Source organism: Schistocerca piceifrons, chromosome 7 (assembly GCF_021461385.2).
Source record: "Schistocerca piceifrons isolate TAMUIC-IGC-003096 chromosome 7, iqSchPice1.1, whole genome shotgun sequence".
Taxonomy (NCBI): Eukaryota; Metazoa; Arthropoda; class Insecta; order Orthoptera; family Acrididae; genus Schistocerca; species Schistocerca piceifrons.
Genome location: NC_060144.1, coordinates 113,469,708 through 113,493,091, shown reverse-complemented (window position 1 = coordinate 113,493,091; position 23,384 = coordinate 113,469,708). Strand labels below are relative to the sequence as shown.

Sequence of the window (23,384 nt, the reverse complement as noted above, 5' to 3'; positions counted from 1 at the left end):
CTTCAAAGAAAAAGGGTCCGTAACTGAAAATTGCTGCCCACGCTTTAATCCTCGGAGCATAATGTTGTCGTTCATGAAGCACTTGTGGGTTTTCAGTGGCCCAAAAGCGTACATTTTGTTTGTTAACGAAACCGTTTAAATGAAAATGCGCCTCGTCTGAAAACCAAACGTTGTTGAGAGTTTTTTCCCTATCCTCGGCCCACTGAGTAAACAGTAGTCTCTGCTGCTTGTGTTCTTCAGTGAGCTTCTGTGCACAGGTCATCTTTTAAGAATGCGTTGAACGGGGCGTCTGGATATTCCCAGTTGCACTGCTGCCTTTCTACACGATTTCCCGGGACTTCCCTGTACAGCTCGTACCGCTTCAGTATTCTCCGGCGAACAAACAGGCTTAGGCCGAGGTGGCTTCGCTTCCAATTTATTTATTTATCGTACAACCTGTGGATGGTCTTCTTGCAAGGAACCCTTCGTGTGTTAAACTGTTGTCAGAAACGCCTCGGAGTCACAAGAAGGCTTTTCGTTTCATGAAAAAGTTGCTGTGTCGTCAGTCTTCCATTGTCAGCCATTGCTGCTTACTAGTCTCCTAGCGGCAGTATCGTGAATTACACGTCATTTCGTAACTCATTTGGTTTTCCAAGCTGTGCAGGTACTGCTGTAGAGATCCCAGCGGGATATCTAATGTGCGTCGTAAATTGTGAAAGAAACAATTGGTGACACATTTCGTGCGCCACCCTGTAGTTGACGCATTTCGGGCAGTGATTTGTGGACACTGAGAGTCCCAGATGTGTTCTATGGAGGTCATATGAGGTAAATTCTGTGGCCAAGACATCCACTCGAGCTCACTATCAAGCTCTTTAAACCACTGTAGCGTATAGTGACTGACAGACGTAAAATTATCTTGCTGGTAGATGCCAGATTCCATCGCCGCCGGTAAGACATCAGGCATGAAGGGATGCAGGTGGTCTGCGATTATATTCACGTAATCCACAGCCGTCGTAGCAACTTCAATTCCTACTACAGTTTCCACGGAAGTCCATGTGAATGTCCCCCACTGCATGCTGCGCTCACCGACTTGCGACCGCGGTGCGGTGCATGTTCCGAGCAGCCGTTCGCCTAGTTTGACGGCGTCTCTGGACATGAACATCGGGGGTGTAGCAAGAAGCGTGATGCATCGTATCAGGTCACACGTTCAGAGGTTTCTACTGATCTCCCAGCAAATCTCGAAGGTCCCGACAGTCGTAACCCACAATGTCGTTGAGTCAACACAGAAATATCTAGGGCTTGTCCGTTGCGGAGCACCATGTTCAACGATGTATGCATAACGGTGGGCTCCGAAACACTTTTGCACGCACCAGAACTGTATCCTGTCACCAGATCTGCCACAGATCGCCGTTTATACCACTACAGAGAGCGGTTAAGCGTTTGAGCTTCACGTTCTGTGATTAGGCGTGAATGTCCGACACCTACTCGTATTTTCGCCATCCGTCAGCCACATTCCACAGATGCTCCTGATAGCAACACGCCGATGAGCTTCGCTGTAACAGACATGCTGTTTCATAGGCACCGGGCCGTAACAATGTGCCCTTTGTCAAAGTCACTTCCGACAGTGCATTTTCCCATTTGCGCTCCGTGGCGTCACTAGATAAAAAAAAAAAAAAAAGCGTGTGACGAGGGCCTCCCGTCGGGTAGGCCGCTCGCCTGGTGCAAGTCTTTCGATTTGACGCCACGACTTGCGCATCGATGGGTATGAAATGATGATGATTATGACAACACAACACCCCGTCCCTAGGCGGACTAAATCTCCGACCCAGCCGGGAATCGAACCCGGGCCCTTAGGATTGAGAGTCTGTTGTGCTGACCACTGGTTTTTAGTTGAACTTATTTTGTTCTGTGTTGTTCGTGGAATTTGTTCGGGGCGGACGTCCGATAACACCCACTCAGGTTGTTCGTTGATTCGTTCACTCAGTTTTTTTTGTTACAGAGGGTAGCTAACCCTCTAACCGAACAAAATGAATTACCGTGCCGGCAACACTCAGCTAGCTACCGGGGGCGGACACGTCTCTACATTGACCCGAACGTTTGCGGCTACGCTTAACTTACGCAAGCACTGCCAATCCAATCCTGGCTTCTCACACGTGTTCTTCTAGATTTCCACTACAATATTAACCAAATATGGTCAGTTATTGGCGGTCTTCTTCGAACCAGGACCCCATTTCAGTCGTCTTCGTTGCTTCCAGTGGTTCAAAACACTTCTCTGCTCCATCTACATACTTACCTTACAGCACACATGACTGCAACTCCATCAGGCGAAACTTAGGATGTTTCCGCTCATAAGTATATTTCTTTAATGTACAGAACAGAGCCGCAGGTGTTGTGTTGACAATATTTCCGAGCAATACTTTTAACCTGTAACGTGTTGTCCCTAGAGCAATGAATGTCTGAGAATGCTCGCGTCTGATGACCAAAACTAATATATCCAAGAAAATGCGACCTTTAGCTGAGTCTACTGCACGTGAATGACAATGGTCGCTATGTTCCCGGCAGGCGATGCCTGCGTCTGCTAAATATTTCCCTATTAATGTGAGTAGTCTCGTTTTTTTTTTTCAATTCCTTTTAAGAACAAAAGAAACTGGCACTGAACAAAGGTCAATATTCATGAGTAGTAGCACGCCAGATATCTTTTATGAGAGACTTGAGTTCAGGTCGACAAGCTGCAAGAGTGAAATGACGAGCAAGTGGTCGACAGATTAAATTACAGGCTATTTTAATAAGGGATATGTAAAGATGATGGAGGGGCTGCCGCAAAGTTGTCAGTCGAGCAAGTACGCGTTGAAGCCATGTCTCGCAACACATAAAAATATCACATGCAAATCCATCTGGAGGATTGAGTACCATGTTACTGAATTCTTCTCTCGCTTCTGGGTAGAACAAAACAATGATAAATGAAAAACACAGTGTTGTTTATGTTCTACAGGATTAATTTATTTAATTAACCGGTTTTCAGATTATAGGGCCATCATCAGGTTTAAACAACAACGGAAAAGATGTTACTCATCTACGCTGAGGCACACAGTAAATATCGTCTTTGAAGACGAGCCATACTGTTACATCTTATCCAATGTTGTTTACAAATACTTTAACTTTTGTTACAACGATAGTCAGTTAAAGTCTGATATGGCCTTGCAACTAGAAAACTGTTCAATAAATTAAATTAATCCTGCAGAACATACACAATATTGCGGTTTCCATTTATGACTGAATACCACTTTCGTGTGTTGTTACTCTTCGACAGCTCACAGCTTTCACTAACAACTGGAATCCAACGTGGGGAATTCCATACAGTGTGGCCTTGGAACCATATGACGCGATCCTACTTGTAGGTGTGTGTCAAGCAGTTAATGTGAACACTGATTAATCGAAACCAGTAATATGGGCGTACTACCCCTTGATATTATTTCACTTGTCCTCCCGTGGCAGCTATCGGAAACACTCGGTGAGGTTACAGTAACAACTACAGAGGTCACTAAGCAAAGCACAACGCACAGTGAATGATATCAATATGTTGTGGATATATTATCAAGTGGTTCAGCATTTCGTGGTGAAAGATCACGATAAAGCTCACGATAAGCCGTCTGAAGCTCCCTCATTCTCAGATGCAAAAGCAGTACTACAGTCATAACAGTGGGAAGAACCCAGATCCAACTCCTCATCTGTGATATACTGCGCAGTCAATATTTACAAAGTAGCAGGCCTTTGTACCTCGCTTATTTAAGCTGCCCTTCGATTTTGGTCAGCTTCCCGGAATAATGGCGTTAACTATTCGTTTGATAATACTCTTCTTGTCATTTGCCCCTCCCTACGCTTTTGTTGCGGATACTTCACTGACCATAAACAATTTAGTCAGTACGTGCCTGGTTGTTGTACGGAATGCTACTTGAGACAGATGGAGGTTTAAGCACTGAAATCTGGAGGAAAGAGTGCACCAGTGTCAATATAAAGTTAAAACCAAGCTTCAACCAAAATATAAGTTACAAAAATGTGATCAATGAAGCCTCTATCACCCCGTTTACATGGAGCTCCCAAAACTGGATTTCGTAAAACTGAATACGCAATACTGCTTCCAGGTGGTCGTTAAGCACTTCAAAATCGATTCTAGAAAGCCGCTTCTCGTTGCCGGTTTTCCATTTGCGCAACCGATTTTCGCTCCTTTGCAAATGCAACCGGTTTTGAAACGTACTTCGGCTGTCAGGTTTCGTCTTATTTTTAAAAAATTTTGGCTAATATGGCTAGAGTGGCTTTTCGTACAGAGAAGAATAAGTAGAAGAAGAGACATAGCGATTGTGCTGACTAAATCATAAATTGTAACAGCTATTTTCCAGACGCCATATTTATCTGGGCTAGCAAATCCGCTTCAAACCATAACACGTAAACACGACAGCGGAAAACGATTTCCGAATTTCGATTTTCATGTTTCGGAAGATGTGTCGCATGTAAACGTAGTGCATGAGGCTGAGATGAGACAGAGACAGTAACGTCAACAATTAGGAACAACAGCGTAACACGATGGCACATTACCTAGCGCCGGCCTGAGTGGCCGTGCGGTTCTAGGCGCTACAGTCTGGAGACGAGCGACCGCTACGGTCGCAGGTTCGAATCCTGCCTCGGGCATGGATGTGTGTGATGTCCTTAGGTTAGTTAGGTTTGATTAATTCTAAGTTCTACGCGACTAATGACCTCAGAAGTTAAGTCGCGTAGTCCTCAGAGCCATTTGAACCATTACCTAGCTGTAGGATCTCTCCGTATTGTCCCGACGGCGGTTGTCCACGAGATCCTCTGTGATGGACACAGATGCTACGTGTTGACAGCTTCAGGACACCGACAGAAGTGATGCTAATGACCCTGCTGTGTCCCCTTTAAAATCTCGCTCCCAGCAAGAAAACGACGAATTGTCAGGTCAGGATTTACACTACTGGACATTAAAATTGCTACAACAAGAAGAAGTGCAGATGATAAACGGGTATTCATTGAACAAATATATTATACTAGAACTGACATGTGATTACAGTTTCACACAATTTGGGTGCATAGATCCTGAGAAACCTGTACCCAGAAGAACCACCTCTGGCCGTAATAACGGCCTTGATACTCCTGGATCAATAGTCAAACAGAGCTTGGATGGCGTGTACAGGTACGGCTGCCCATGCAGCTTCAACACGATAGCACAGTTCATCAAGAGCAGTGACTGGCGTATTGTGACGAGCCAGTTGCTCGGCCACCATTGACCAGACGTTTTCAATTGGTGAGAGATCTAGAGAATGTGCTGGCCAGGGCAGCAGTAGAATATTTTCTGTATCCAGAAAGGCCCGTACAGGACCTGCAACATGCGGTCGTGCATTATCCTGCTGAAATGTAGGGTCTCGCAGGGATCGAATGAAGGGTAGAGCCACGGGTCGTAACACACCTGAAATGTAACGTCCACTGTTCAAAGTGCGGTCAATGCGAACAAGAGGTGACCGAGACGTGTAACAAATGGCACCCCATACCATAACGCCGGGTGATACGCCGGTATGGCGATGATGAATACACGCTTGCAATGTGCGTTCACCGCGATGTCACCAAACACTGATGCGACCATCATGATGCTGTAAACAGAACCTGCATTCATCCGAAAAAAATGTCGTTTTGCCATTCGTGCACCCTGGTTCGTCCTTGAGTACCCCATCGCAGGCGCTCTTGTCTGTGATGCAGCGTCAGGGGTAACCGCAGCCATGGTCTCCGAGCTGATAGTCCATGCTGCTGCAAACGGGGTCGAACTGTTCGTGCAGATGGTTGTTGTTGACTCAGGGATCGAGACGTGGCTGCACGATCTGTTACAGCCATGGGGATAAGATGCCTGTCATCTCGATTGCTAGTGATACGAGGCCATTGCGATCCAGCACGGCGTTCCGTATTACCCTCCTGAACCCACCGATTCCATATTCTGCTAACAGTCATTGGATCTCGACCAACGCGAACAGCAATGTTGCGATAGGATAAACCGCAATCGCGATAGTCTACAATCCGACCTTTATCAGAGTCGGAAACGTGATGGTGCTCATTTCTCCTCCTTACACGAGGCACCACAACAACGTTTCACCAGGCAACGCTGGTCAACTGCTGTTTGTGTATGAGAAATTGGTTGGAAACTCACCTCATGTCAGCACGTTGTAGGTGTCACCACCGGCGCCAGACGTGTGTGAATGCTCTGAAAAGCTAATCATTTATATATTACAGCATCTTCTTCCTGTCGGTTAAATTTCGCGTCTGTAGCACGTCATCTTCGTGGTGTAGCAATTTTAATGGCCAGTAGTGGCTCTGGCTCTGAGCACTATGGGACTTAGCATCTGAGGTCAACTACTTAAACCTAACTAACCTAAGGACATCACACTCACCCATGCCCGAGGCAGGATTCGAACCTGCAACCGTAGCGGTCGCGCGGTACCAGACTGTAGCGCCTAGAACCGCTCGCCCACCCCGGCTGGCGGCCAGTAGTGTAGTTACTTTTGAGTTCACATGCTATTCGGAGCAGACGGTGTCATCGTGATGTGTAAAGGCGTCATAGAGAAGCATTTCTTCGGGTACATTGCTGCATAATGCACCCGGAGACGCTAATCAAATCTATACCTTATGGCGCGTCCTTTGCCATTATTATCGTCCGATTTGAGCCGAGAGTGCACAAGAATCGACATCTTGCACCCAGCCTACACAGTATATTTAATTTGAGCCGCTGGATCATCAGCTGTGGAGAAGTGCCGGGAAACCGATGACAAAGATCCGATATCGTGTAATTGTTGGCTGAATTGCCTATCCATCACTGTAATGGCGTCTATCATGCACTACGTAGAGCAGTGCGAGATGTAATTACTATCGAGTGTATTGCAGTGTTCACTGTGATCCAGCGATATGAGGTCCGTCAGCTAAGCGCTTGATCCCACAGTATTGAATCTGGGTCACCAGATCCGGGTTTAACTGCGGGTTGACTGGAAACGCCAGTCGCAAGGCAACGCTCACTGTCTGATACGCTTAGGTCAGACCAGAACGTTAATGCTTTGGGGTTAATCTGTTATTAGTTATGGGCCACGCACTTCGCTTCTTATTCATGGCGCACTGGGGATACATTTAAATGCAATTTGACTCTGTCGTAGTGGTACTGGCTCTTACAAGTGACTAATACTCAACACGACATCCGATTATCCCCTTTCCAGCTATTAACACAACTCTTATGTCCTGTTGCTGCATTCTAAAACCTCATCTTAATTTCGGCATCCCGTAAAAGACGAGAAAACATTGACTGTTGGTAAAGTGACTTGGGGTTCAGTAGGTTACGTTCTCGTACAATGGTTTACATTAGTATCTTTCGTATAGTTTATTTCTCATTAAGCTCATCTATTACCATTTTGTTTATTTAATTTTTTGTTCTTGGCTCCCCGGAAATAATTTACTGAACCAAAGAAGTTATGTAGAGAAATGGATATAACTTTGTAAACTATTTCTATAAAAAATAAAAGAAATGGTTAAGTAATGGATACGTGCCATCTACAAATCCGAGTGTCCAGATTTCGATTCCCAGTGGATACTAGCGTTATTTCGTCAGGTATAGCTTCTTTCATTTCTGTCAATAATTTTTTAATGTGAAATATTGACAGGTGAGTCCGAGATATGGAGAACAAGTTAAACTGTATAGCCCACTGTAACTTTCTGGGATCTCAGTTCAAACGTCAGAAGAGGGCAAGAGCATGCCACCTCCAATAGTACCATGTTTAGAGAAAAACTGCGAGGTAGAAACCATCTTTCGGGTTGTCGGCGGCTTTGTTCGCTGGAAATGTTCTGTGTCCCTTCCAGATAGTAACACCATACGAAATTCCTCTTTCTGCAAATTAACGGGTAATCTTCAACTCAAAATCACTTAAAGCACGACAAAAAGTTTAAACGTTAATAAAGTGAGTATTTCGTCTTAGTTTTTAGAGATGTTGTGGTACCTCACATTCTTCAAGATTGGCTTCTTTAAAAACATCATATAGGCCGTCTGTATATTCTTCACACGTGGCGGATATAACGGGCTGTGTTGAACGTATCCACGAAAGATAATCATCTTTGTTGCCTCTTTATTCTATTTAATGTGCGTGTGTGTGTGTGTGTGTGTGTGTGTGTGTGTGTGTGTGTGTGTGTGTGACCAAAAAAATTTATTGTAGGTGGACGTAGGATATGCCGAATTGTATAGGGGAATCTTTCAAACGACACTGTAAGTGTGCTGCACACAGCGATTCGGAGATCGATACATGCGATCGATTTGCAGGGTCCCACCTTAACACCCAATTTACACCACGAGCGTCACTCGACACGTCTCCCAGCCCCACGAAGGATCACAGCACATAGTCGACCACACCCGAACTTGCTTTATCTGTGGTCTTGTGTTCAGTGCTATCCAAGTACCGTTCGTAATAAACGAGCCGTGTACCACAATTGAGCAAAGCGTACAATCTAAATAGGAATGTAAGCAAAACTGATCTAATGAACATGAGCCGAAAACTCGTAATTTCCAATTACGTCATGCATGATACGTCTTTGGTGATCAAATGCTGGGCACTGATAGTTGCTGTTGTCTTCATTCCGAAGAGGGTTTGATTGCAGCTCTCTGTGCTACTCTATCCTGTACAAGCTTCTTCATCTCCGAATAAATACTGCAGCCTACATCCTTCTGAATCTGCTTACTGTATTCATCTCTTCGTCTCCCTCTACGATTTTCACCTCCCACAGTTCCCTCCAGCACTAAATTGGTGATCCCTTGATGTCTCAGAATGTATCCTATACATCGATCCCTTCTTTCTGTCAGCTTGTACCACAAATTTTTTTCTCGCCAATTTCTCATCATTTAAGATATATGCATCTGATCTCCAGTATTCTTCTGTAACACCACATTTCAAAAGCTTCTAGTATATTCTTGTCTAAACTGTTTATCATCCACGTTTCACTTCCATACATGGCTAAACAGCACACACATACTTTCAAAAAAGACTTCCTAACATAGATTTGATTAGATGGGTAGATCACATAACTAATGAGGAGGCATTGAATAGAACTGGAGAGAAGAGAAATGTGTGGCACAACTTGACTAGAAGAAGGGATCCGTTGGTGGGACATGTTCTGAGGCATCGATGGATCACCAATTTAGTATTGGAGGGCAGCGTGGAGGGTAAAAATCGTAGAGGGAGAACAAGAGATAAATACACTAAGCAGATTCAGAAGGATGTAGGTTGCAGTAGGTACTGGGAAATGAAGAAGCTTGCACAGGATAGAGTTGCATGGAGAGCTTTATCAAACCAGTCTCAGAACTGAAGACCACAACAACAACAACAACAACATATGAATCTACATTTAATGTTAACAAATTTCTCTTCTGCAAAAACGCTTTCCTTGCCATTGCCAGGCAGCATTTTAAGTCCTCTCTACCTCGACCATCATCAGTTATTTTGCTGCCCAAATAGCAGAACTCATCTGCTACTTTAACTAATTCCTTCAGATTCACCTGATTTAATTCGACTACATTCCTTTATCTTTGTTTTACTTTTGTTGATATACATCTTATATTCCCCTTTCAGAATCATATCCATTCCGCTCAACAGCTCTTCCAAGTCCTCCGCCGTGTCTGAGAGAACCTCATCCGGAAAACTCAAAGTTTTTATTTCGTCTACCTAAACTTCAATTCCTACTCCAAATTTTTCTTTGGTTTCGTTTACTGCTACTACCCTGTCTCACTCCCTTCTCAACTCCTACTTCTCTTTTATGCCCCTAGAGTCTTATAATTGCCATATAGTTTCTGTACAAGTTCTAAGTAGCCTTTCGCTACCTATATTTTACCCCTCCTACTTCCAGAATTTCAAAGAGAATATTCCAGTCATCATCGTCAAAACTTTCTCTGAGTCTACAAATGCTACAAACGTAGGTTTGCCTTTCCTTAACCTATCTGCTAAAAGAAGTCGTAGAGTGAGTATTGCCTTTCATGTTCCTACATTTCTCCGGAATCCTAACTGATTTTCCTCCAGGGCGGCTTCTACCAGTTTTTCCATTCTTCTGTAAAGAATTCGTCTTAGTATTTTTCAACCATGACTTATTAAGCTGATAGTTGGTTAATATTAACACCTGGCAGCTCCTGCATTTTTGGAATTGGAATTATTATGTTCTTCTTAAAGTCTGACGGTATTTCGCCAGTCTCATACAGATCTTGTACATCTTGCACACCAGATGGAAGAGTTTTGTAATGGCTAGTTCCCCAAGGTTATCAGTAGTTCTGACGTTATGTGGTCTGCTCCCGGGGCCTTGTTCCGACTTAGGTCTTTCAGTGCCCTGTCAAATTTTTCTCGGAATATCGTACCTCCCATCTACTCTTCATCTACATCCTCTTCCCTTTCTGCAATATTACCCTCAAGTACATCACCCTTATATACTCATTCCACATTTCAGCTTTCCCTTCTTTGCTTAGGACTGACTTTCCATTTCGAGCTCTTGGTATTCATAGAGCTGCTTCTAATTTCTCCAAAGATCTCTCTAATTATCCTGTAGGCGGTCTCTGCCTTTCCCCCAGTGATATATGCTTCTGAATCCTTACATTTGTCCTCTAGCCATTCCTGCTTAGCCATTTTGCACCTTCTGTCAACCTCAATTTTATGACGTTTGTGTTCCTTTCTGCCTGCTTCATTTACAGCATTTTTATATTTTCAGTTAAATTCAGTATCTCCTGTGTTATCCAAGGATTTCTGTTAGGCCATGTCTTTTTACTTGATTGATCGTCTGCTGCTACCACTTTTTCATATCTCAAAGCTACCAACTCATCTTATACTGCAATCCTTTCCTCTGCTCTGGTCAGTCGTTGCTTAATGCTACCTCTAAAACTCTCAACAGCTTCTGATTCTTTCAACTTACCCGGGTCCCGTTGCCTCAGTTTCTTACCTTTTAGCAAGTTCTTTAGTTTTAATGTACAGCCCATAACCAATAAATTTTGGTTAGAGTCCACAAAAGCAGCTCGAAATATCTTACAATTTAAAATCTGGGGACTGATTATCCAATTCAAATGGAAGTAAAACACGGAAAAATTAAAAAGTCATTTTACTGTAAGAGTCCCATAAGACGTTCTGTAAACAGCACCACAACACTAAAAACAGTTCAAAATACGTTTTTTTCTGCGTTTGGTTGTCATTTGCAATCCACCATTTTGTAATAACGAATAAGTGTATCTCGATCGATAGTACAACGTAATGGGGATATTCCAGCCACACGAGGACAATGACCTTTTCGAAACAAAGTGTTATGGCTGCGGAGCCATATGCAACGGGATTATTGTGACCACGGCTGCGGCGCGGCTGAATTCAGTAACTGGAAAGATGGATGATACTGGATGAGCTATTCCCTCCTGACAGAACTGAAGAGTTGAGTACTGGGAAAATATTAAACTGACTGTTCTGTGGAATCTTAAGAGAAAAAATAAGCTTCTTAGTTGAAATTCCATTATGGAGTCGGTTTTCTTTTGTAGTGACGCTTACCCTTACTTTTGCGTATAATACAATGCTTAATGGAAGTTATCTTCAGTGCTGTTAAAGGTTGCGAAATTCATATCTACAACTATCTAACGTTATTACAATTTTAGCTCGTCGATAGCGAAACTCTGGATATTAGTATGTCATGTGATTTACTTGTGGTACGATAAAAGATAATTTGTATATACCAGTTCCTTGGTGTTTGTTTCTTTCTGATGCTTTTTGTTGAAATGACTGGAGTGTGTTTCTTGTTGTGCTTGCCAGGTGTAAACCTTGTTTCTTTAGTATGTTTGGTATTCTGTGTGTTGATTTGTGTTTGTATGTTAAAGTGTACTATTATTTTTGTGAGCCATGTCATGAGCTTTCCTGCTTTACGTGCGTTGTAGTGTCTGTGTTGGTTGTGGGGTTTTGTGGTGCTTGTGTCCTCTGCTTATTTTCATTGTTGTTTAGTTGTTTTATAATTTTGTGGCAGAATCTGTGTATTATGTGGGTCTTATACCAATTGTTTTGGTTATGACCTGTACTGTTTCTAATTCTTTTTCACACTTTTCTCTGCTGAGGAAATTTTATTCAGTCTGTGTATGATGTGTTGGCGAGCTACTGGTTGTGGTTTTGTGAATAGTTTGATGTGTGTATAATTGTGTCTGTTGCTATTGGCTTTCTACAGATGTTAAATTTATGCTTATTGCTGTATCTCTTTATTGACCTACTCTAGTAGTGTATTTGTTTTTGTGTTCTTTTTCCATAGTGTCTTGAATATTTTATGTGTATTGTTTACATCTGTTTAAAGTTTGTTTATTTTCTCAGCTGGTTCATGCATTGCATGGATTCCATTATTTTCTCTCGCTATATTAAACAGTTAAAGCATATTAATTTTTAGAAAACGACTGTGTAGAATTTCCCTGTATAGGAAGTATCCTTAGAAAACTGAAAGATGATCTGGATGACAGGAATTGTCCTCGTAATACGGGAAAGTGTTTTCGGTGGTAGTAATTACCCTCGTTATACCGTCATAGACGCATTGTATCTTCACGTGTGATATAATTATAGGTCCTTTCGTTAGCTGTTGGATCTCTGAAAAAAATGAGTGACGTATATGTCAGACGTAATGGTTTGGTGGGAAGAAGATCACCCAATAACTTGTGTTGTACACCACTCCTGTTTTTACGTCTGTCAGAGGCTCTTGATGTAATATTTTCAGAACTCTAAAATTGACGTTTCTGAGTGTTTACGTACGCTAATAATTGCAGCTATGCATCATAATAAAACAAGGAGCATTTCAGGATCAGCCTCTGCAGCATGCAAAGACTGCAACAGCCAGTCGCAGTACCGCAGATGTTGCTGGCCCATCGGTCTGAAATGCTAAAGGTTTTTTCGGGCCTCTTTTTGAGGTATGTACAAAGTCGGCTGGTCTACTCTCGATTACAACACGTACACTACACGCCAAACTGTCCGAGAAAGAGGCTGTAGTATCACGCGATGATCGCAGCCTACCCACGTACTGTCAAACTGGTTTTCGAGAAGCGCTTGTGTTCCATTTGATGGAACACACTGTATCTGGAACAGTCCGGCGTTACTGAAGGAGGAAGAACCACGTACTTCTAACAGTGGCGAATGCAAGTACCTTGATGATATCCTTAAATGCGCTTAGTGTCAAATAGGTAAGTGTGGCAGGAGGTGAACGCTTACCACTGACAGTAGCTGCTGTTATGAGGCCGCTTACTTGTAAGTAGTAACTACACGGCTTTGTCACTGGGCCAAACAGGGCTAGGCAACAGGAATGGCAAAAATAGGTAGCAACACAAATTAGCAATAGTTTACAATAACTTACTGAAAGAAATTGCACATTAGAGAATGAAGAAAATTTGTGGTAAGTTCCTATGGGACCGAACTTCTGAGGTCATTGGTCCCTAGGCTTACACACTACTTAGTCTGACTTAAAATAACTTACGCTAAGGACAACACACACACCCATGCCCGAGGGAGGACTCGAACCTCCGACGGGCGGGAGGGGGGGAGGGCGAACCTTGGCAAGGCGCCCATCACCGCATGGCTACCTCGCGCGGCGGAGTATGAAGACTGTGTGTGGCAAAGATCACTTGCATAATGTCCAGTTTGTCTCTCCTTCGTGGCGACTGTAGATTGCCCTACACTGAGGGAATGCACTGACGGTATGTACTGTCCAACTGCTGACAGGAGCATTATATCTGCTTCTATTCCCGTTTCGTGGAGGCCTGTCCATTTGGGAATTATTTTCATGACGTCACACGGATGCATAACATAGTCTTTGTGATGTGCGCCATCTTACAGAGCTGATCCTTAAGCAAGTTCTGCCTTAGTCGTAGGCAGTTCGACGGTCTTCTGTGTATTCCACGCTACATATCTTCTGGAGGGCACAGCAGTGTTTATTGGCAGAATCGCAGGAGCGACAGAGAATATGCAACGAAGATCTGCTCGCCTCCTCACAAGTCTCCTAGTCAGGAACTTGGTGATTGAAATCCCCATCGGACAATCTACATTTAAGTTTTAGGTTATTTCCGGAAATGGCTTGTAGCCGACTCCTACTTGCCTCCCTTTAGAGAACACGACGATTTGATATTCCGTCCGCTCAATCCTAGCCTGTGTTCTATCTCTTAGTGGAATATCTGTCTATACGGCCATCTTCCGCAGCAGCTATTATATATCAGTTATTATCGTTTTTCCCATCTTAAATATACCGCAGCTTAATAGTGCTTTACGTCAGAAACATTCAGTTTTATTTACAAGGCATTCTCAGTGGTCATTCTAGAAATATGACATGCATAATACATTTATAAGTTTTACTGTTTATCTATCAAACACCGCTTATCTTTATAAATATGATGTGCAGTTTACTTACAGTGCTTTATCCCCTGTGGTTTACGTGTTCTGATATCCTTAAAGTCTAAAGAAACCTGGCTGCACGTTCACCTACTGTAGGCCGAAAAAGCCGAAAAATGACGAAAGATAAATGTACAGCCAAGTTTTTTTTCATGTTTTAACTCCTCTGACAACGAAGAAAAAAGCATTAAATTTCAGAACATGTAAGCAATAGGGGAGAAAAACGGAAAGTACGGGGAGTGAGGAGGGGTATAGAAAATTATCGTGGAACAACTCCTCACACTGTGCGGTGACTTGGGGAATGTTTCAGGAAGAAATAGATAACTTATAGAGCTACTTGTAGCAGCTGACAAAAATGTAATAATTCAGAGGTTTCAGAAGCATACAATCCGGAGGAACATGGAAGGAATGATATCTGAACGCGCGGACGGAATAGAAATGAGAGTATTTGGTTGCTTTGACAATTTATCGGTCTCGTAGTTTTCCACCCCCACCTTGGACCTCGTGGCCCTGCTTTCGTATGTATATCCGTAATAAAAATTCCAGCTCTCCGTGGAGGAATGAGCGTCGGAGTGGGACGAGGGCGTGACTCCCGTCTGGTGGCCCACAGTGGGAGAAGGGGGCTTTGGGAAACCGGTGGGTGTGAGTGTGTGTTTGTGTGTGTGTGTGTGTGTGTTTGGAAGGGGAAACACACTGCTTACTCCTTTCTTCCCGGAAAGCTGCTGGAGGGTGGGTGGAGAGAAGGAAGTGGCGAAGGACGGGAGGGCACGGAAGGGCTGTTGGCTGAAGGGCGGCCGGTAGTGTCGGGTCAGACGGCGGAGGCCGTATCGTTTGGCTCTTCGGCAATCGCTCGTCCCAACACCACTAGTGCGGATTGGGAAAAAAGCACCCTCCGCCCGACCCCGGGCCGGCTATAGTGTTACGGCGGCAGCCACGCGCTAGCGGAAGCCTCGGCGCCCCTGTAAAAGGACCGTCTACGCCGCCCGGTGCTGGAAGGGGGTGAGTTATGAGGCCGGTGGATATATGGCGGGTGGCTGGATTTTCGGCGTGCGCCGCAAGGGTTAACACCGGCACCGCACGGGGTGAGGGTGCTGGCCGTCCGGAGGCGGCGAACGTTCGCCTCCTCCCCTGAAATAGCACCGCCCTCGCCTTTTCACAGGTGCTGCCCGCCCTGGATCAGTGCCTATTTCCTGGCGCACGCTATCTCACACTGCGGACGAGCACTTTTCTGCCAGCGTAACTACTCCTTATCTCTAAGTGTTCTTCAGGTATGGCTAGAGTAGGGAGGGCTCAGAACAGTCTCTTTTGGGGAAAAAGTTCTGCCTAATGAAGATCACCATTAAATGTGTTTCAGCGCTTTCTGTACTACCTTCAGAGGATTGTACTTATGACTATTCCTAAAATTACCCGCAATCCCACGCTTCTTTAAAGAATTGAACTCTCATGTATAAAAAAGCATCAGATTATTTAACGCATTAATTCATTTGAAAGGTAACCTTTCAAATGAATTAATGCGTTAAATAATTGACGTTAGTAATGTAAAACCTCCAAGACTGAAGACATAAACCGCAATTGTGTTAGTTATATTAGTTTCGAGTTGTTTACCTCTAGATTGATGAAGAAGTCATGATTAAACAATGGACAAGTCTAGTCTGCGTAATTTTCATTCCGTTTTAAGAAAAGCTGGTTTGTCATACATCTCATTGTTTATGACATGTCTTTTAAACTATGTATCGTGCAATGATATAATTTCGCGGGGACATTCAGTGGTATTAGTGGATTCAGTCCGCAAAAAAAAAAAAAAAAAAAAAAATCTGTTGCGAATAGAGTTACCAGTAAAGAATTAGTAAACTTATTGATGAAGCTGAAGTTTTACCGTATGAACAGCGAAAATGTAGTAACCACAGTTTTATTTTTCATTTCATAATTTTTTTGCGTATGGAGGGTGAGGGACTGGGCTTACCAGAGGGGACATGTTTCGGAAAGATTTGAAATTACGTGCAAAGTTTGTTGGAAGTCGTTAAGTGCTCTCAGTTCTCACTCCCACCTCTCTGTCTCTCTGTCTCTCTCTCTCTCTCTCTCTCTGTGTGTGTGTGTGTGTGTGTGTGTGTGTGTGTGCCGGCCGGGTTGACCGAGCGGCTCTAGGCGCTACAGTCTGGAACCGCGCGACCGCTACGATCGCAGGTTCGAATCCTGCCTGGGGCATGGCTGTGTGTGATGTCCTTAGGTTAGTTAGGTTTAAGTAGTTCTAAGGTCTAGGGGACTGATGACCTCAGAAGTTAAGTCCCATAGTGCTCAGAGCCATTTGAACCATTTTGTGTGTGTGTGTGTGTGTGTGTGTGTGTGTGTGAGAGAGAGAGAGAGAGAGATTGTACCCGAAGCCCTACACGGTACAATGCTACCCTTGTTGTCAAGGATACACTTTGCTTGGTCAAGGTCGTCAGTAGCTGGTATTAGTATTGCCCGTTGTAATGTTTTTTTTGTTTTGTTTTACAGGCCTATATATTACAATAAATTCTTTTTCTTTTTTTTTCAGAAAGATTCTTTGGTGATGGAAGCGAGTCATGTGGCTAACTGCGTCTCCAAAGGCAAATCTGAGGTAAGTAAGAGCAGTGGGCGTAGAACTTCATAGCGTAACACTCTGTTATTGATTATCTGTTTGTGCTCACGGCTTCTATTCTAGTAGGACTCATAATTGATTTTGGTAGTGTAAATGTTGATGTCTGCTACAGCTTCCAGGATCTGAGATACACGACTTGGCCTCAGTGGTATCATGAGTGGAGTATGTACACTTCTTCCGGGTCTTCTGGTCTTGTGAGTGATATTAGGCTATGATTTCCCTTTCCACAAGAAAAGAAAACTTCCTACCACTACATTGGAGCAGAAATCGGAAGAATAGAGCGACGACGTTGTTGACACATTGAGCTCTCTTATCAGAGGAATCATATTCAAACTTTGTCTCACTTTTCTGATTTAGGTTTCAAATGTTGCCCTAAATGTGAACTATCCCACCTCCCTAGTCTCTCGGTTGGAATCTCTCCCCCCTGGGAGCTAGACTCACGAAAACGTCGCAGAGCCGGCCGAAGTGGCCGTGTGGTTAAAGGCGCTGCAGTCTGGAACCGCAAGACCGCTACGGTCGCAGGTTCGAATCCTGCCTCGGGCATGGATGTTTGTGATGTCCTTAGGTTAGTTAGGTTTAACTAGTTCTAAGTTCTAGGGGACTAATGACCTCGGCAGTTGAGTCCCATAGTGCTCAGAGCCATTTGAACCTTTTGAAAACGTCGCAGACCCTCTGCGGAGACTGAAGGGCATGGAAAAAAGCTAGTATCTTTTAGTGAGACATGTTCATATGACTCAGTTCCTGGAGATCTCCCTCTGAAAGCCAACCGGATACTCGGTGGGCAACAAGTGCCGCCCCAGCACACAGCTTTTTGTTTCTAACCCATTTTCGTCGCAGCACGACGAACAATAAGACACATAATCCGATTCGTGATTTTCTTTACATTTCTTCAAAAGTGCTTACAATGACACAGCTAGTGTTCGTCCATTGTCGATTTGTACGATGTAAATAACTTTTTCATACACATCAGTGGACAATAATCTGGCGGTATTCTGGGCAGATTACAACTGTGTGCCAGACTGTGACTCGAAGGTGACACCTTGCCTTTCGCGGGGATACTGTTACTGACTGAGTTATCCAGGCCCGACTCACGATCACGTTCGCAGATTTCTTCCAGAAACAGTCCTCTAAGCTATATCTTTGCAAAAGCGTTTCTTCCAGAATTGCTAGTCCACCCAGGCAAAGCTGTGAACAAGAGTCCGGGACGCGTCTACATAGCTCAATCAGAAAGACAAGGAACTAGGTTCGAGCACCGGTCCCCACATATTTTTAATCTATCGGAAAGTTCCAAAACTGCTGTAGAGTGGAATATCCACTCATTTGACAGTGTTGTTCTCATTGGCCAAGCAGCTTGTGTCGTCTCCTGTCTCTACTACTACAGATGTTATAGTAGTGTGAATGTAAGATACAAGGCGTGTGATACTTTCTGCGCAAAGACGGCCGGAAGATAAGTTGCGGCATCACCGGTGTGCTGCCTGACTCTGTCCCCAGCCGCTAGGGGATGCTGGTTCTCGCTGAAACTACCAGTTTTCAGTTATATCGGTTTTCCCAACGCCAGTGTAACCTGGGTGTTAAAACCGATCAGAACAACCGGTTTCTGAACTAACAGATTTTCGGTTTTTTATTCGTATTATTTCCTGGAATAAATGTAGAAATCACTCAAAGGTTCAAAAATTTTTACTGCCTCTGTATCAAGATAAATAGAATCAAATTACTAAATAAGCAAATTTAGTTCCGTCCGCTGTTCGCTGCTGTTCACGAAAAGCGATAAGTTGTTTAACACTGCAAAAGGTCACCATTATTCTCCTATCGATTCCAATCTGTTTGCAACTATTTGGGCATTAGGAATAGTCAGTGTTAAGGGTGATAACAGAAGTTGAAGAACTATATTTCTCATGTTAATTTGTCCGTTGGCTACAAGCAAATAAAGTCGTATTACGTAATGTTACACAGGTAGTGGATGATCTACTTTCAATTTTTATTGTAAACTATGAATGATTTGTTACGTTTTTTCCTTTGTTGTGGCTTCTCCTGTTCATGGCCTTTTAAAGGAACTGGAGCACAGTACTTAACTGGTACCGTACTTCGTAAAGTACTTCCAGACTAGGGATGTTGCCGCTGTGTACTACAACAAATATCCGACAATGACAGCGCGAAACAACCATGTAGAGCACATGGGACAAGTCTTGTACACTGCATGTACAGGCGTACCATTTTATAACCCACGTCACTTGGTAACAGCGGTGCAGTACCAATTCTTATGCCATGTGATTGTTTCCCGTTTTTGATGGCGAAGCTATTGAAGTAGCATTTGATGGCGAAGCTATTGAAGTAGCATTGATCACTTTTTCCATTTTGTGTAATGATACAAGAGAAATTTTAAGAATAAAAATTACTCGTTTTTTAAAGATTTATTTAAAAAACCAAATTTTTAGCCCTGCTGCTATGGCTAATTGATGTTTCGGATTTTTATTCGGCTATTAGTGATAATAAAAAAAGAGAGAACACCTGTTACAACCGGGACCAAACAGATAAGAACACCGCTGATTCAGAATTAAAATACAGGGTTATTACAAATGATTGAAGCGATTTCACAGCTCTACAATAACTTTATTATTTGAGGTATTTTCACAATGCTTTGCACACACATACAAAAACTCAAAAAGTTTTTTTAGGCATTCACAAATGTTTGAGTCGGCAGACGATAGCCGATAATCAAGTTCCTCCCACACTCGGCGCAGCATGTCCCCATCAATGAGTTCGAAACGGTAAGGCTTCTGCTTTAGCCTTTTCCGTAAGATTTTCCAAACCTTCGGCTGTGGTACGTTTAGCTCCCTGCTTGCTTTATTCGTCGACTTCCGCGGGCTACGCGTGAAACTTGCCCGCACGCGTTCAACCGTTTCTTCGCTCACTGCAGGCCGACCCGTTGATTTCCCCTTACAGAGGCATCCAGAAGCTTTAAACTGCGCATACCATCGCCGAATGGAGTTAGCAGTTGGTGGATCTTTGTTGAACTTCGTCCTGAAGTGTCGTTGCACTGTTATGACTGACTGATGTGAGTGCATTTCAAGCACGACATACGCTTTCTCGTCTCCTGTCGCCATTTTGTCTCACTGCGCTCTCGAGCGCTCTGGCGGCAGAAACCTGAAGTGCGGCTTCAGCCGAACAAAACTTTATGAGTTTTTCTACGTATCTGTAGTGTGTCGTGACCATATGTCAATGAATGGAGCTGCAGTGAATTTATGAAATCGCTTCAATCATTTGTAATAGCCCTGTACTGATACTGGTTTTAACCGACCTGTTTTTCCAATCACTGCCAGCCGCAGTCTGCCGTGGTAACTGGCAACGCTGGGGTAATTGCCTCATTGGTTCACTCTTTTCGTTTCTCATTCTTTGGAAAAAATCGTATACTCGAAAAATTATCCCTGTCTTTCCTTCACATAATAGCTGTCCTGTGCGCTTTATGTCACCCATGGTGAACGTGACAGTGGCTACAAACACTCGCCATATCTGAACTAATGTAAAAATCTGCGGTAAATATTCTATGCGAGCGCCGAATATTACGCTGCAGGCACTTGAGGCAGAGTGACGCTATTGGCAGAGCATAACCTGGCATACCGACTGCCCCTTACCAATGCGCGTCCTCCCGCTACCCACATTCTTACCTGGTCACTACGTATGCCGGATGTTTCACAGTTCCTGTTATAGGCTTCTAGTTGTTGTAGAGTGCAATTAGTAGTGTAAGTTTTGATTGAGGAAACCATGTACGGAAATGTACCGTTTGGATATAACTTAAGTGTGAATATGGTATCACTTTCAAATCGCCTGCTTTACGGTACGAAATGTAATGGTACAGTTCAAGAATCGAGAACGTTTTCCGGATCACCTCAGTCTATCACACAGCACTGTGGTCCGACATATGACGAGCTGTTCGACTATTGTATCCCACTCTTTTTAACTTTCTACCCACATTGTTTTATCTTCACTGCTGATAGCACATTGGAACTCAAAAGTGATTCTTTCCGCTGATTTCATGCGGTTTTTTAAAACCACCCTCCGAAATATGTGGCGGACCGTACCCCTCAGTACATGCTGTCTGCCTGCTCTTGTTTTAGCTGCGACTGTTTTTTTTGCGTTTCCACTTCACACTCACATCAGCAACATTCGATGTGGGCATCCTCAGGACGGCTGAAATGTCAGTGATACATGTGTCATTTAGGCGTGGTCCAATGGCTAGTCCATCTAGAGCGTTACTTAGCTCTCCTAATTGACCCATTCTGATGTTTACTGCTTTTCTATTGACAAAACTTTATTTCCCGCCTCTTTTTATACTGCTACTGTCTACGAAGTGTTCCACAGTTCCTATTACAGGCTTCTAGGGATTATAGAGGGGAATTACTGCTAAGGAACCCATGTCCAAAACTAGTTATCAAGATCGGATTGCTTTCAAGTCTCCCGCTTCACGGTACTGTACGTAATTGTGGAGTTGCAAAACATACGCATCGAGATCGTTTTCTGGATCGCCTCAGTCCATCACTTAACATTTTTGTCCGCCTACAACAACGGCTTCAAGAAACTGGTACTTTCGCAATTAGGACTGTTGTCTGTGATGTACCAAGGGCGTACACTAGGGTCTGCGTACCATACGTCCGAAACCATGCCTCGCCGATACATATCGTGCAGCGAACAGCAGGGTCATCACGGGAAATGATTTCGGTAGAACACACAGCTGTGTGCGTACCGTGAGGAGAGTGATATGAAAGCGATCTTGAACTTTATTTTACTTCGAAACAGTACATTTACGGCCACCGTTCACTGTCAGAACTGTGTGTCCTACGTTCCCTCACAACACTAAGAATCCTATAACTGAAATTGTGGAACATTATGGGTAATATGTGAACTAGGTTGAAGCCAGTGCTTGGCTGGAAGTAATAACAATAAATTACTTTTGGTGTGGTAGTGCGTCCCAGACAGATAACGCCATCCTTTATGATACGTTTCACATGTAGAGTAAATCCAAAATGCCACGTAAGAAGGTATGCACTAGACCATTGGCTCCCAACCTGGTGGTAATTACCCCCTGAGGCGTGAAATGATTGGTTTCTGTTACAGGCACGAAACTAAATTATTTTCAAAGGATCATTTCTATTATCACAATTTTGCAAAATTCTAATACTGATTATATAGGTTATCAATAATTACCCCCCACCCCCAGGGAGGCTCGCCGCTCTTTGGCGGGTTCATGTTTGGCTGCCACGGGGCCCCGTCTTTGCAGTCATACCGGGATACATTTGCCATGCAATGTATTGCTTTAACGTCAAGTCAAAAATTTCCTGTAGTAATTGCAGCAGAGAAAAATGTCTCGTGAAGACATACTGCTCTTCACAGTTTTGGTTTTCATGGCTATTACGGTATACATGGTTTGCACAAAAAAAAATCTGAACTTCTGTTGTAAATACTTTTCTGATGTCTTTTTACGCTACCATTAATGAAAATAAAACGTGCTTGTAATGAAGTGGCATTTATAAATATGCTTGGTGCTAGCGAGTACAATGTTATGTATGCTTTTATGACAGATACCACGCCAAATTCTGTCTGCCCACCGATAACAAAAAAGAAACTACAAATATAATTCCTTCACTGACATAATTTTTTAATAAGCACACGAATATATCGGTAAATAAATCACTTCGTCACTTTCCCTAATCGCACTTCGGCACGAGTTTACCATTATAATTATTGTCATCATTATTGTTGTTTCCGAAGAAACATCCTTCGTTGTAGCGAAAACATGTTTCGTGGATGATAAAAACAGTTGACGAGAGTCGACCGTGGAATGGTCATACTCCTAGCCTGCCACCTTATTTGCTTAACATCACAGTACGACATATAGCACCCCCGACTGTGTTGAACAGGCTTGTAAAAACATGAAACGCGATTTCTCGAAAACGCATGAGAAGCGCGCTGTACTACAGGAGTATTTGCCTAAACTAGGTATTAGAATTTTGAAAAAAAAAAGCAAAATCGACGATGCATTGGGTGTACGCTTCGGCGTCCGAACTGCGTACCAAACTGAGCACCAAGTGACCTGCGATCTACCACGGTGAGTGAAAAATCGGCACCAGGACGCAGGAATTGCGTCGCAGAGATCAGTGTGTGTGTGTGTGTGTGTGTGTGTGTGTGTGTGCGTGTGTGTGTGTGTGCGCGTATGTGTGTGGAAGGGGGGGGGGGGCAGTGCAAGGGAGAGATGTAAGGAGGGCGTGGCACTGGACGCAGTTTAATTACTCACGACTAGTTTCCCTCATAATTGACCCCTGCACTGTACGGGACAGTCGCCT

General features: G+C 43.6%; 1 protein-coding gene across 2 annotated transcripts in view; it reads left to right on the top strand.

The window, feature by feature from the left end:
- LOC124804668 (semaphorin-2A-like) overlaps positions 1-23,384 on the top strand; it is a 1,059,692-nt gene that overhangs the window by 825,089 nt on the left and 211,219 nt on the right. For both annotated transcript variants that reach the window (XM_047264910.1, XM_047264909.1), the window contains one exon: positions 16,963-17,025. In XM_047264910.1, coding sequence (XP_047120866.1) covers positions 16,963-17,025 — 63 coding nt within the window. The remainder of the gene's footprint in view (positions 1-16,962; positions 17,026-23,384) is intronic.